Source organism: Engraulis encrasicolus, chromosome 19 (assembly GCF_034702125.1).
Source record: "Engraulis encrasicolus isolate BLACKSEA-1 chromosome 19, IST_EnEncr_1.0, whole genome shotgun sequence".
In the NCBI taxonomy this organism is placed as follows: domain Eukaryota; kingdom Metazoa; phylum Chordata; class Actinopteri; order Clupeiformes; family Engraulidae; genus Engraulis; species Engraulis encrasicolus.
In genome coordinates, this window is record NC_085875.1 from 4,862,516 (window position 1) to 4,879,076 (window position 16,561).

General features: G+C 46.3%; 1 protein-coding gene across 1 annotated transcript in view; it reads right to left on the reverse strand.

Annotated features, from left to right (window-relative positions):
- Window positions 1-16,561, reverse strand: part of rock2a (rho-associated, coiled-coil containing protein kinase 2a) — a 91,271-nt gene that overhangs the window by 51,762 nt on the left and 22,948 nt on the right. Inside the window, exon 2 of the mRNA XM_063183503.1 lies at window positions 2,012-2,093. Within this exon, the coding sequence (XP_063039573.1) occupies window positions 2,012-2,093 (82 nt within the window). The remainder of the gene's footprint in view (window positions 1-2,011; window positions 2,094-16,561) is intronic.

Consider the following 16,561-nt stretch of genomic DNA (forward strand, 5'->3'; position numbering starts at 1 on the left):
CAACAGCAAGGTTTGTAAGGACCATATGTAAATGGACAAATGGCAAATGCTAGTTAAAGTAAAAAAAAATTTTGGGTTGAAATCATCAAAATAACTCTGAAAGTGTAAGCATGCTCAGGGTACCTCAGTCATGGAGGAGGATGGGGGAGAGCACTGGTTGATTACTCCCCGACGACCCGCCAGGTTGGTGGGGGGAGTAATCAACCAGTGCTCTCCCCCATCTTCCTCCATGACTGAGGTATCCTGAGCATGGTACCGTCCCACCGCACTGCTCCCCATGGGGCGCCACTGAGGGCTGCCCCCTTGCACGGGTGAGGCATAAATGCAATTTCGTTGTGTGCAGTGTTCACTTGTGTGCTGTGGAGTGCTGTGTCACAATGACAATGGGAGTTGGAGTTTCCCAATGGGCTTTCACTTTTTCACTTTTCAAAGATCCTCCCATCACAGTAACATACATCAAGCCCGTGCTTTTCCTGTATCCATGTGGCATCAGGTGAACACCCCTTTAGGAGCCCTTCGGTTTGGAGAGGCTCTGAAGAAGACAGTAGTCGCAACGCGTCAGCCCATTTAATTAAAGGCTTTTTAACTTCACCAGCAGTGTGCCTTGGAATCTTTGGCAGACCTTATCAACAGCCACAACTGGAGCTAAGTCTGACCATAATTTTAAGAAACTTTATTTCCTTGAGAAATAAAGAAAAAAGTGAAGCAGCACTCCTCCATGATCAACATTCTCTTGTGAACAGTTTTTTTAGCATATGAGCTTCGATTTGGAGACTTTTAAGTTGAGAGTAAATGAAGTTCCCTTAGTGCTGTAGATGGAGGTATCGAACATCATATGCAAGCCATCACCAAAAGAAGGAGAGAGAAGAAGAAGGAGGGGACAACGGGTAGAACAATAGAACACCACTGACCAATCAAGGACAAGTACTCTCCGCACTGCTGCTAGCACATCGACCAATCACAGCCCAAGAACATAGCGGCAGATCACGGACATTTCAGCCTGGGAGAACCATGCGTGAATTGCTGCTAGGGGTCGTTTAAGCGCTGCACAGGGGGGCATGGTGGCTAATTTCTGTACCTCAACCGCAGCTGAGGTGCTACTTTGAACTGGGCTTTAGCAGACCGAATTTGAGCATACGCCTTTTATTGGGTAGGCAGGGTTTGGTGTATCTTACTCGACTAGATGATCCTTTGGTGTAAGTGCAAGCAAACGTTTGGACAGCTACGCTGGCACAGCAATTAATGATTACTATTTAAAATCTACGCTTTTCAATCTAGATCTACTCAGCTCAAGAAAGACAGAAGAACCAATTATGTTTGTTGCCAATCAATTAATCAGCTTTCTAGTCACTATGGATAAAGGGGGTAATTAGAAAAGGCTAAGCTAACTCAGAGCTAATCTAAAACAACAGAGGGGATACAAGGATTGGCTTAAGACTTGATTGTAAGTTCACATTCAAGTTACAAAGGCAAGGCATTATTTACACCAGAAAGTCCTCCTACAGATTTAAAGGCAACTATTCACACATCTCGGGTCATGTTTGAAAATGTGCTTTCATTGTGCACTTATTCACAGGTGATTTGTACCCTCATGTGACACACACACACACACACGCACACGCACACGCGCGCACACGCACGCACACGCACGCACACGCACGCGCACACGGGCTGCTCGATTATTCCAGTCAATGTTCACTATCTTCCCTCCCTTCAGCAGTGTGAGTGGAGGGCCATAGAGAAACACACAGTGGTGTTCTGCATGAGGGTTTTGGTAGCAAGTCTGCTCTGTGCTTGCAATGGCTCAAGTGGAGGGGAATGTATTGCGCTTCGCGTAACCTACCTTTTGGCAGTGTAGACAAGGGACAAAAATATTGTTTCAACTCGATATTAAGAAATATGATTTTGTTTGACAGCAATATTGATATCAATATATTGCACAGCCCTAAACACACACACTTTCTGAAACAGACAGACAGACAAGAAGACAAACACTCAGAGAAACACTTACATCTGTTCAAGAAGGTCTCAATGTTCTTGTTCTTGCGTAAGGCCGGGAAGTCCAAATCCAGAACCAAGGCATTCATGGAATCCTGGGGAGAGAGAGAGAGAGAGAGAGAGAGAGAGAGAGAGAGAGAGAGAGAGAGAGAGAGAGAGAGAGAGAGAGAGAGAGAGAGAGAGAGAGAGAGAGAGAGAGAGAGAGAGACATAAAAAACTAATTCAATCTCGATCACATAAAACACGCGGACAAAATCAACTCGCACGGCTAAGCATTCACGCGAGAGAGGACATGATGGGTGGTCTCAGGGGTGAAATCACATAAAAGGCCTCCATAAAATAAAACATAAGTGTTGAAAGGCCTGTGGCCGATAGCTCACAAACGGCCAGAATATGACCAGACAACTGTGCAGTGAGTTGGGGTTGGAGGGGGCTAATCAAACACAGGAGTATCAATTTTTAGCAAGCGGACTCTTAGAAAGCGGACTCCGCAGGCTTGTTGTTTAGAGTTGGTCCAAAACCATGCCGCTGGTTGTTATGCCTGCACACGCATTTCCAAAGTCATGGAATTCAACTCCTGCAGTACATTAAGAAATACTTCAAATACGGCCCTGCCGTGGCCAACCGGTAGGGTACTTGTCTGCCATGCGGCCGACCCGGGTTCGATTCCCGGCCTAGGTCTTTAACCCTCCCCACTCGCTTCCTGTCCACCTCTCAAACCGTCCGATCCTCAATAAAGTCGTAAAAGACCAAAAAAAGGAAAGACTTAACATGTATAGGCCCAACATGTACTTTACAATGCAAAACACATATCAATTGGACAACAAAGGCCACTAAGTAGATTCAACCACACCACTGGTTACAGTGCCAGGACACACTTTTCCATGGAAGACTTATGTAGACTTAAGACAGACTTAACTTAACATGTAGTGACATCATGTAGTGCATGTGCATATATTAAATAGCCAAACAGGACTGAAACATTCCTTCTCCGTAGTGCATATACATATGCATCACTGTTCATCTCAACACAACGGACAATAGGCTTCCAAATCCAATTCAGTTTCATTATGTTTAACTGGCGTTGAGTTTTTGCAGTGACATTATGGTCAAAATTGAATCACATCTCCAGAGAGAGGGAAACAAATCACACAGACAGACGGGCCATTACAAATACACTTCTCGTGGCAAAGCACAATAGAAAGTGCCCAAACTTTTGTGAAAACTTTTCTCCTAAAGATACTAAAATATATTGCATTGAAAAGGAACTCATCTCTAGCTAGTACACACTTAGGCATGGTCAGACTCTCTGTAATCAATACACATACACATTCGTAATGTCATGTCTGCTAAATGTAATGTGACTGGACGCAGGCATCCAGCTTGCAAAAAACAGCCAACAGTGAGATTAAACTGAGAGAGGGATCTTAAAGGGACACTGTGCGGGAAATGGTCAAAAAGGGTACTGCAACTATGCTGCTCATTGAAACTGGGCTGCCTATTGCCAAATTTGATCTTTTTATGAAAGTTTACGACGTAATAAACTAATATTTTCTAGCATGGCCCAAGTACAGTCATTTTTTAAGCTAAAAATGGCAATTTCTGGAAATTCAAAATGGCGGACCATGGAGAAGATCCCACTTTTCATGTAAGAAAAGTGCAATTTTTTCAGTCATAATGAATACTTAGAATTTTATGGTGGTGGTAAGTATTCATGAAAAAGCTAACATTAGTGAATGGGTAGCATGAATTCTGGAAATAAACAACTAAAAATCTCACACAGTGTCCCTTTAACCTAGTCCTCTCACCTACTACTGGCACCTGGCTATAAACACATGCACGCAGGCACACACATGCACACACACAGATGTGCACGCACACACAAATGCGCATGCATGCACACATATGCACGCTCGCACGCACGCACACACACGCACGCTCGCACAGGTGTGCACATATACAGATATGCACGCACGCACAGATGCGTATGCACGCACAAATCGGCATGCACAGATGCGCACGCACAGATGCGCACACAGGCACGCACACCCCAGTGGTGTTGTGGCATCACCAGTGACTGTGACTGATACATTTATGAGGCTCGGGATACACCAAATCGCCATTTCATTAGCTGCCGCTCATAACTGCTGTTCATCAGCCATTGCCATAAGTGCTGTAGTGGGAATTTCTATTCTATTTTGGATGTTAAATGAAGTGGCTGAGGGCTAAGTGGTCGGAGCTATTAGGAGGTCGGGAACACATCTTGGCTCTGTCGGGGTTTACATACCAGACATGGTCTCCTTGGAAACCTTTCCTCTGGAGAGAGAAAAAAAAAACTGTTGGGCAGCCCCCATACACCCCCCGCCCCCTTCTTTCCTCCTCTTCCTCCTCCTCCTGTTCTTCACAACTCTATTCCGCACCTACCATGCAATGCCATTCAGCCATTCATTCAACCCAGCGGATGCTTTTTGGCTGTGGCAAGTGTTGAGCATATTTCTCTTGCCGCCCACAGCCCTCATAAGTGACCTGTGCTTGAACTGACGGTGCCAACAGCATTGTTCTCATCTATGCCAGCTGTGTCACTGGCACATGCACTCACGCACGCACGCACGCACGCACACACACGCACACATACACACACACACCTCACTGGCTGGCAACACTTTTTTTTAACCGTGTGTTTCACCACACAAAGCCGAAAACAACCCCCATTGTAGTTTAAAAAACCTTGGCTTTTCTTAGCAAAACTTTTTTTTAATTCTTAGCCAACAATTTGAGGAGAGAAAAAAGTAATTGAAGAGAAAAAAAGGCCAGAAGACAGAAAAAAGGAGTAGAAAAAGAAATAGAGGCAGGCAGAAAGAGAGAGGGAAGTGACTTGAAGTAAGGTTGAGTCATCGTCTACCACCCCCCACCCCCCACCCCCCACCCCACCCCCACCCCACTGCCCTTTGCTCTGGTTCCCTCACTCTCCCCCCTCTATGACTGATGACTCTCTCCATTCCATCTCGCCATATAAAACACACTACAGTAGGGGTGGGCGATATGACGATATTAAATCGTGAATCGTGATATTGAGTAAAATATCGTCTCGAATCTGCCAAAGTGGAGAAATCGTATAGATCGTCTTGCAGTGAGGATGTTTATTATCAGCATCAGAGTGACGTTTTCTCACTTGTGTTGTTGTCTTCACTTTATTCTTTACATTATGGTATTCCAATTGTACACTTTATGAGAGTATCATCAGTGTGTTAACATTTTATTGACTGCAAATTACAAATTGCAAGTATATGAAAGTTGTTTTTTGTTGTTTTTATTTTTTGGATGGAAGATCGTGATAAAAAATCGAAATTGAGATTTCATGTTAAAAAATCGTGATACAACATTTTTGCCATATCGCCCACCCCTACACTACAGCACAGCCCCATATAGGACGGGCCCTGTCTCACAGAAATACTATTTAAGGAAAAAGATACACATTCACACACTCACTCACTCACTCACCCACTCTCCCTCTTTCTCTCACACACAGACACATACACACAGAGACATATACACACAGAGACACACACAGACACACACACACAGACACACACACACAGACACACACACACAGACACACACACACAGACACAGACACAGACACAGACACACACACAGACACAGACACAGGCACACACACAGACACAGACACACACACCGACTCGCTCTCTCGTGCAGCAGGAAATGACACGGCCCGCCTGGGACTCAACAGATAGCGTGGCCGGCCGACTGGCGTTTGGGGTAGGGGAGCCCGCATGTCCCCCCTGGACCCACGTCATTGGCCTTGCTCAACCCCACACAACACAACACAACACCCCCTTCCTCCCTCCTCTCTCCCCTCTGCCCTGTACCCTCTCCCTCGCCTCCTCTCTCCCCTCTGCCCTGTACCTTCCTCCCTCCTCTCTCCCCTCTGCCCTGTACCCTCTCCCTCGCCTCCTCTCCACTCATTAATGTACTCAGACAGCTGAGGGGAACAATGGAATCTGCACGTAACACCACACTAGCACAGAACAATACACTGAGGCAGCAGCAGCAGTATACACTTAAGGGTGGTTTATGCCTCGAGATCAGCGTCACTGCATCATGATGCAGTGAGCCGCGCAGTTAACGTAGTGAAGCCCCCCCCATCACGCAGGTACTCTGGGGCACCTCCCCAAAATTGTGTCTCGACGCAGGGAGCGACGGCGTGAAAGGGCGAAAATAGGTCTCTGATTGGTCCTCTCGACCAGCCTGCTCTGTCCTCGAGTCGAGAACAAGCGCTACTTCCTTGTTCTAACCTTCGTCGGTCTACGGACTGTGAGCTCTTCATTAAATAAGTTGCCCGTGCTTTGTTGTTTGATTTATTTACACGAACCAACGACAACACATGCGCTTGCAAGTTACGACGCTGAAGTTATTTGGACAGTTGAACAGTGGTTCCGAGGTCGAGGAAACATTCCGCTTCCTCCTCGACAAATGAGCCACTTCTTTGTTCCAAACTACTACTGTGGCTGCCAGTGCGATCAAACATGCACGTGATATAAAGATTTAATGTTTCATTTTCATTCTCGTCGAGTCTGTGATGCTAAAAAACAACCGACACGTCTAGTTTACTCTTTGTATTGAAGGCAGTTTCAGCGTGGAATGACATCGCGCAGACCGTGCTTCAAAACAGGGCATAAACAAGAATTAACTGCATCATGGCTGCGTCAAGCTCACTCTGTGGCACAAGTAGGAAGCATAACTGAGCCTTTAGTCTTCATAATACAATAGTAGTAATATAGGCACTCCAAAAAAGAACACTTTTTTCAAGCTCGGATGCACCATCATATCGTGTGGTTGTTCTCTGGACTGAACTAACATAACTTTGAATGGGCGTATCACAATACTGCCTTCTTGCATCCGGATATAGTATTGTGACTCTGCAATAACGATTTCTCTGTTCGTTCCTTTGGAGTAATAGTAGAAGTTTCAGACTAGTCATACTGTACTTTGTTTTCTGTAGTAGGCCTAGTATTGAGGGTGAATGCACATCATAATGTACGCATGCATGCTCAGACAGCCCAACAAACAGCCCGACAGACATACAGCCCGACAGACATACAGCCCGACAGCCCGACAGACATACAGCCCGACAGCCCGACAGATAGACAGAAAGTTGCCAGCTGGAGGTAAAATTGATGTGAGGTGAAACACTCCGAAAATGAGAACTGACACACAAAATACAGGATTGGGTAGAGGACTGTCTGTGTGCTTACTTTCAACAATGCAGCAGCTGGATAGAGGACTACCCCTTCGGTTTGACTCGGTTGAAAACGGAGTGGAAATTTTAAAAAAGAAAAAAGAAAATCAGGAAATGATTTGTGTTGCCTGTCCATTCCGTGCATGTTTGACGGTTACACCAGAAAGTGTGCGGGGCGGGCGGCAGTGCGTGCAAAGTCAGACACACACACATCCTCTGTGGATCACACAAACCACATTAATGCACCCATACAAAGAGAACATACAATCCCAACACACACACACACGCACTCACATGCACCCACACAGGAAATGATGTGTCAATATCATCTCTTGCCACTGCACAAATTAACCAAATATTTTAGCTGATGATAAAAGACTGGAGACCGGCTAGTAGGAAAAGAGTTATGCAAAATGCTAGCAAGCAACACGGCATGTTGGGTCACTCTGAGCTGGCGTGTTGCAATAAATATGCTGCAGCAGAGGTGTGTGAGAGAGAGAGAGAGAGAGGGAGAGAGGGAGAGAGGGAGAGAGAGAGAGAGAGAGAGAGAGAGAGAGAGAGAGAGAGAGAGAGAGAGAGAGAGAGAGAGAGAGAGAGAGAGAGAGAGAGAGAGAGAGAGAGAGAGAGAGAGAGAGAGACTTGAAAGCAAAAATGCCGGCTGGTAGATATTCTAGATATTTCAGTGTGGCCTGTACAGCACACCATTCATTTTATTCTGCATGCTTTGAACTGACACACACACACGCACGCACGCACACACATGCACACGCACACGCACACGCACACGCAAGAATGCAAAACAAAACAAATCACACTTCTTTTTTTGGCTTTAAACTTTTAAAAATAATTCTGCAAACACAGCATGGAGTGGGGAGGGGATGTAAGTATGCCTCACTCTCTGTATGGAAAGGGCCTCTTTGGATGCTGTCAGGATACACGTTACATGTATATCTGAGTGTGTGTGTGGGTGTGTATGTGAGCGAGAGAGCAAGAGAGAGAGAGGGGGGGGGTGAGAGAGGAGGAGAGGAGAGAGAATGAGTGAATGTGTGTGTACGTGTGTGTACGTGTGTGCACATACACAAGTGTGTCTGTCTGCAATTAGTGAGGTCCATCACATCCAGTCCTTAGGCTATCCACACCCCTCCTGCTCTGGCTACGTCCAGCGTCTCAGGCCCAAACATGGAGTGAGTTAGTGCAGTCGGCACCGTGCAGCATGCGGTGCAGGCCCTCTGCTGAAGCAGTGACGGGGGAGAAGCAGAGACCCAGGAGAACCCTAGCACAGCTAATGTCCTGCCGCTCTTTGCTGAGCTACATACGGTACGGTATGGTAGCCTTGAGGGGACACGTTACATGCAAGCAAAACCACTTTGCTGTGGTGTATGTTGTGGTTTAAGCATTCACTACTGAGGACCAGGGGAACCCTAGCAAAGCTAATGTCCTGATGCTCTTTGCATAGCTACATACGATAGCTACATAAGGTAGCCCAGACAGGAAAATGCAAGCCAAAAGCACTATGCTGTGACATACAATGCTGTGATACCTGTATAATGTACTGCTCTTTGCAGAGATTCATACGGTGACCGAGAGGGAACATGTAAAATGCAAGCAAATCCACTATGCGGTGACATATGACTGCCTTTATGTTGTGTTTTTTGCGACCATACTCAGAGTGAAGGGTGGTTTATGCCTCCAGTCCAGCGTCCCTGCGTCGTAATGCAGTGAGCCGCGCAGTTAACGTAGTGAAGCCCCCCCCATCACGCAGGTACTCTGGGGCACCTCCCCAAAATTGTGTCTCGACGCAGGGAGCGACGGCGTGAAAGGGCGAAAATAGGTCTCTGATTGGTCCTCTCGACCAGCCTGCTCTGTCCTCGAGTCGAGAACAAGCGCTACTTCCTTGTTCTAACCTTCGTCGGTCTACGGACTGTGAGCTCTTCATTAAATAAGTTGCCCGTGCTTTGTTGTTTGATTTATTTACACGAACCAAAGACAACACATGCGCTTGCAAGTTATGACGCTGAAGTTATTTGGACAGTTGAACAGTGGTTCCGAGGTCGAGGAAACATTCCGCTTCGTCCTCAAACGAGCCACTTCTTTGTTCCAAACTACCACTGTGGCTGCCATTGCGATCAAACATGCACGTGATATAAAGATTTAATGTTTCATTTTCATTCTCGTCGAGTCTGTGATGCTAAAAAACAACCGACACGTCTAGTTCACTCTTTGTATTGAAGGCAGTTTCAGCGTGGAATGACATCGCGCAGACCGTGCTTCAAAACAGGGCATAAACCAAAATTAACTGCATCATGGCTGCGACAAGCTCACTCTGTGGCACAAGTAGGAAGCATAACCCGCCCTTAAGAGAGTCCTAGCCTAGCTGATGTCCTGCTCTTTGCCGAGTTGCATACAGTACCACAGCCCAGAGGAACACAGCAAATGCAAGAAAAACTACTACAAACTACAGTGACATCTGCATTTATGTTGTGGTTTTTGCAGTCATATAATAAGTTGTGGCTTTTGCATTCCGACGTAGTGTAAGACAGACAGTCATGTTGGGGTTGAAGCATTCCGTTCTAGGTTGAAGCATGTCCTTTCTAGGCCACCGTATCATAGCTATAAGAAGGAAGCCAGTGCCAAAACGTCACGTGCATGCATGAGCATCACCAAATCTCTGTAAGGTCAGGTAGCATTTGTTTGATAATGCAGCCAAATCCCCACAGCAGGTTCATGGCAAGGCAGGAGGAAACTTTGATTTGCATGCCGTGATTCCAGCCAGACGCAATGGAAAAACACGTCGCGTCACTCAGCTTTCAGCACACAAAGGTAACGATGCCTCCCATTCCCCCCGGCTCCCCCACCCCCCTCCTCTGCTTTTTGCATAACTTTCAAGCCATTTTAATATTGCAGGCTCGATTCATTTGACTACACATGAGATATGAACAGCCTCATCCACCCCCACCCCCACCTCTGCCTGTCCACTTCCAGTCAAAAACTAGAAGCAGGGCCCTGCCATGGTTTAGCCGTAGGCCACTGGGTTACTATGCCGGCAACCCGGGTTCGATTCTGGCCCGGGTCATTTGCCGATCCTTCCCAGTCTCTCTCCCCAATCATTTCCTGTCATCCTCCGCTGTCCTGTCAAAAATAAAGGTACAGTATAAACACCCCCCCCCCCCAAAAAAAAAAAAACTTCTACAAAAAACTAGAAGCAGCTTCACAACAAAAAGTGAACTATGTGAGATGATGGAATTGTGCAGTGTGTAAGCAACCAGATAATACTGCATCTCTTTCAGAAGAAATAAATGCAGTCGTCATCACACGTGAGATCCTGGAGTCGCATGACAAGAGAAAGGGGCAAGATGTCAAATGCTGATGAGGCAAGCCCTGGAGGATGGCCTACACACTGTTTTATTTAAAGAGGTGAAGAGTGCCTTGGATCTCCTTCGTACTTTGTTTCCAACTGCGTTAGCCAAAGAAGAGCACCTTCACACCACTCGAAGAACACCAAAGCCCTCTGACTGGCATCCTTTTGTTTGGTTCTCTTTAGTGTTGCACCGATACCATTTTTTGACCCCGATACAGATACCCGATACCTGGCTCTGCAGTATCGGCCGATACCAATACCATACCGATACCGATACCACCCTATTTGAAATGTATATGAAAGGCTGTAGTGCATACTACTTGGATGTAAAATCATTGCATGGCTTTGTCAGGCTGCTGCCTACCTTTGTGAAACAGGAAAAAGACCAATACAAAGTGAATCCAGCAAAACTTGTTATACTTTTTAAAAACCTATATGAAATAACTAATTTCAAGGCTGTTTAAATGTCATACAAGCACCTGTAACAGGGATTAAAGCAAAAAAAAGTCATCTGACTGAACTTTTTTTACCGGTTAGGCACCCGATCGAGTATCACTCCGTAACCCTACGAAAACCAATGTAGCCAGGCTCTGCCCTCATAACGAAACATACACTGGTTTTATGCAAGGAACGGTGCCAGAGCCAACACTAGGCATAGGCAGACAGGGCAGTCGCCTAGAGCAGAATTAGGCCTATGTCTTGAGGGCGCCAGTAAAACCAAAAAGTGCCAAAAAATCTGAACTTCAACCAACATAAAACTTTACACTTCACATTAACAATGAATATTCATTATACACTCAGTAGGCCTATATACACACTCAGTATGAATGTAGGGCCTACCTGTAGGTACTAGATCAGATGTGCTCAATCAGATGTAGGCCTACAATGCTATGTTTACAGATGCCAATTTCTAAATACAAGAAAAAGGAAAGAGGGAAAGGGGCAGGCCTAGGCCACCAGATTGACTAGAAATGGCCGAGAATGGAGGGATAATGGATACTATATCAGACTGCAAACATTGAACTGCAATTTGGTTCATGTTTTGGTTATTTCCTCTTATATCTACCCATTATTTATGAATTGTTCACAACATTATGCAGAATGGATTCACAATGAGTGTTGCTTCAAAATGGTCTAGCTGATATCATAGAATTATTGAGTTGGAATTGCAATGCGTTGATACAGTGATCCCATTATGGGTTTTTTTTAGTAGTAGGCTATATTTTTCTTTCCCATCAGAATGGGCAAACACTGTTCTGGTGAAAGCACTGGTGCGCATTGCTTGCAGTATTTCTGACATTTAAAAAAATAATGCACTGGTCATAGCAATCAGAGGGAGTTGTTGGTTATTTTGTATGTTTTTCACTATTCATCCTGTAGTCTACCTCTTGTGTTCTACCGTTTTGAAAACCTATGGCTACTTTTTTGCCTCTCGATGTGCGGTGCCAGGCACACGCTTACCATTGATTTAAAAAACGTCCCCGATTCCTACACGCACTCGTGTTCTCTCCTACAAGCGGACACGACACAGTCACAGACATACGTCTATCGTTTAACAAAAGTAACACACTTTCCCAAGCTTGTCGCGCAACTTTCCACTCGAATCAAGACAAACCACCCACCCATCAGTCCTGAGTGCGCAGTGCGCAAATAACTGAACTGAAACGAAGCATATAGTCCGAGAAGATGGGCACAGACGTTTAGCCACTCAAAAACAAGCACACACACAACTGTTGCTGCACACTACTCCAGTTAGCAAAAATAGCATCACACAGTAGCCTACAACAAGCCTTGAAAGTGAAAGAAACACCGAAACGGCATTTATTGACCATGAGTCCACCCATCAGAACACTGTTTCCCAGAGCAAGACGTGGCATAAAATATTGGCTCTGCCAGGGATATCCTCCGTGACCCCTGTAAAATGCAACCCATTTTTAACTTATTTCTTAAATATATATCGGCAACAACAAAGTTAATATGCTATGATTACAAATGAGACTGTACATTATCCGTTGTCAGAAAGACAACTAGAGCTAGTTCTACACGTAGCCAGTCAAACGCGCTAAACTTTGAGGATGAAAGGCATGGTATTACGCATGGCATATCCTAGCTAGCTGCCAATGATTGCCGTCCCATTAGAGCTATGAATAATGTTAGTAAAAGCCACAATGCTTAAAAGGCAACCCCTTCATGAAAAGGACATCATGCGCAGTCGAAGTAAACTATTCATTTTTTTCTAACTATCCGCCACGGCAGGTGCAATGATAATGGAAACATACGTGTCCTACCTTCTTCAAGCTATGCATTCCATGCATATGCATTATTAGCCCATATTGGAATATCAGTCCAACTCATTTAATAATTGTCATTTCATGGCACTTTAAACATAGTATTACACTTATTTTCTTTTCTGCCATCAGCAACAATGTTGGCTATTTGTTTTTTTAATCTCTCGCGCTGCGCCGCAACCGAATTGCTGACCGCTCGTGTACTTTTTTTTTTTTTTTTTTGGAACACGGAAGAAAAGGGGATGGCTCAAAACTACTGAGTGAATCTGTTGTATGACACCACCGGTGATGGCGCGTGTATAACTAAATCCGTACACCAAACACACCTCTCCTTCCCTCCTCATGACCAGGAGTGCTCTCGATTTGAGTTCAGTTGGAAAGTAAAAATTGTAAATTAATTGACATGAATTATAAAGACGGAAATCCGTCCAAACGAAAATCCAGTTGACGGAAATCCGTCATAGCGACGGAAAACTTTAATCCCTGCTGTAAATGGTATCGGTGCCCTATTTGTTGGTACTCGCCGATACCGATACCACCATTTTAGTGCCGATCCACCGATCCACCGATACTGGTATCGGGATCGGTGCAACACTAGTTCTCTTTGCTGCTGAGACAACATGTATGTAGACAGCAGCTAGTGGAAGCAGTTTCACTGTGAAAGGGCTGTAAGGACGCAAAATGTCGAAACATACGCTCTTTGCATGCAAAAAAAACTTCAGAAGTACGCATGGTACATACTGCACTACTATACAGTAGTATGCATATCAAATGTTCAAGTTTCCTTTATTTCAGACTTGTAAACGTTTTTTTTTCATCTTTTACCTGACATGTTTTGAAGGTGAAACTTCCATCTTCATCAGAGGGTCACACGTGGATGTTGAAGGGATGAGGGGGCATACCTGCTGTCTCACACCTGGACCAACATCCTGAGGCCACAACTCTTACCGCAGGAGGTGTGACCAACCTGTCAATATTGGCAGGAAGGTCACACCTCCAAACCATCAGCTATTTTAAAGCATGTCACACACTTCAACATCTATGTGACCCTCTGATGAAGACGGAAGTTTCACCGTTGAAACATGTCAGGTAAAAGATACAAACTTTTTACATATCTGAATCAAAGGAAACGTGAGCATTTGATATAACTCTAATACATAATGAATGTCATACATCTAGTATGCATAGTTCATACATAGCAGTAGTATTCATAATAAATACACAATACATCGTTTTCATAGTCATCATTCTCTGTAGTGTGCAGTCTCCAAGAAGCAGTTCAGCCTGTTTTCTCTCATCCTGTGGTCCTGGAACCGTGATCACCAAAGGAGCCTGGAGCACAAGTGACACCCGTCTTCTTAGCAGTTGTATACTCCCAGATGTCTCGGAGCGCAGCTCTAATAATACACCGTTTCTCAGTTTGTTTATGTCTCTGGGAGGGCCGATAAGGATCTACATAGCAGCCAGTCAGCGGTGACAGGCATGGCACGCTCCAGGGGTATTGGACTTGGTGTTTTATGTCATGTTGTGAGACTGGGGCACGAAAGAAAGCCCCAAAGCCAAAGTAACAGCTATTTGGGAAACACGCACACACGCACACACTGCGGCCGCAAGTGAAAGACAATATTCATCTGCACAACGGCTTGGCCAGTGAAAACTGCACTGGAATGCTTTAGCTTTGATAGGACCTTGTGAGTCACAGCATGCTCAGAAAACAAGGGGACAAAGAGGGCCCACAGCAAAAAAAAAGAAAACCAACCACCAACACCACACCACCACCGTCACCACACAAAACAATACAAACCCACAGTGCCAGTTGCTCTTGGGCGACCTTACTGGGCCCCGGTTGAACTCTCTGAACGACACGCACAAACACACGCACGCACACGCGCACGCACACGCACATGTACACGCACACGCGCACGCACATGTACACGCACGCCAAAAACCTGTGGCTTGAGGGGGTTGAGGGTTGAGGTGGGGGTTTGGCAGGGAGAGGAATCAAACAGGCCTCCAGTCATTCCATCGTGGGCTGACAGACAGTTTTACAAGCAGCCAGAAAGCTGCTGACTCACCCATGCTGTTTTGTGTCCTGAACCCCCTCCCCCCTCGTCTGCCCTCCTCACCTCTCCCCTCTACTCTCCTCCCCTCTCCTCTCCTCTCCCCTCCCCTCTGTTCCCCTCGTCTGCCCTCCTCACCTCTCCCCTCTACTCTCCTCCCCTCCTCATCTCCTCTCACCCCTCCCCTCTGTTCCCCTCGTCTTCCCTCCACCTCTCCCCTCTACTCTCCTCCCCTCCTCATCTCTCCCCTCTACTCCCCTCCCCTCCCCTCCTCTCCTCTCCTCTCCCCTCGTTTGCCCTCCTCACCTCTCCCCTCTACTCCTCTCCCCTCCTCTCTTCTCTTCTCTTCTCTTCTCCCACCTCACCCCTCTAGTCCCCTCCTCACCTCACCCCTCTACTCCCCTCCCCTTCTCTCCCTCCCTCACAACAACGCTAATGGTGTACAACTAACAAACTCATTCACTCACAAACCCCTTCTCTCATCTAACCTCCCCTGTCTTAGCCTTGTTTCCCCTCCAATGCTGATTGGTGTCCAAAATCTCTTCACCTGTCTCTTCACCCCCTCCTCACTTCACCTACCCCCTACTCCCCTCTTCATTGTCCCTCACAACACCAGACCACTGGGGCACAAACTCCTTCCTCATCTCATCTCGTCTCCCCCCTCCTCACCGTTACTCCCCACCCCCCGCCTCGCCCTCCCTTCCTCCCTCCCTCACCCATGCTTTTTTGGGTCCCAAAAACCCTTCGCCACCTCCCCTCTACTCTGTCCCTTGCAAGACCAGTGGGGCACAACTCACTCACAAACCCCCTCCTCCTCATCTCCTCTCTCATCCCCTCTCGACTCCTTACCTCCCCTCTACACTCTCAGTCCCTCACAACACCAGTAGAAAACAACTCACTCACAAACCTCTTCCTCATCTTCTTGTCTCTCCTCTCCTCCCCTTCCCTCTTCTCCCCTCCTCTCCCCCACAACACCAGACAAGTGGGGCAAATCTCACAACAAACTCCTCACTGCTTTCCTGCCCACCGCTCTCCCAACAGCATCATCTAAAGTGCTAACGTAACACGCTGACTCGAACAGTCTGTTGTGTGTGTGCACTATGACTTTGCATGTTAACCCGTGCTCTACAACGCCATGCGACAGGTTAGGGTCAAGGGTGGTTTTCATCTGGGCACAATTTCAACATTTTCTTTGCTTGTTTCGCTGTTCTTGGCAAAGGTAAAGCGGCCGGCAGAAATGTTGCTTTGCCAACAGGTTAAAAGTTAGGGATGGTTTTGGTCAGAGCACAGCTCCTTATTTTCACATTTAGCAACAGAAATTCGCCATGGGCAACAGAAATTCACGCAAGCCTGGTCACGTGACAAAAATGCTTTTCTGCGGCATTGTAGAGCGCGACTTAACATCCAAAGTCGATGCATCACAAGGCGGGCGTAATGCACTAGCGTGAAATAATTAGGCCTTTGCATGATGCCAGTCTGGCTCTCCTCCTAACACAAAGGGGCACAGCTCACCACCAAACCCAATCCTCCTCCTCTCCCCCTCCTCATCAGCCCCTCTCCTGCCCTCCTCTCTATTCCCCCATAACACCAGTGGTGT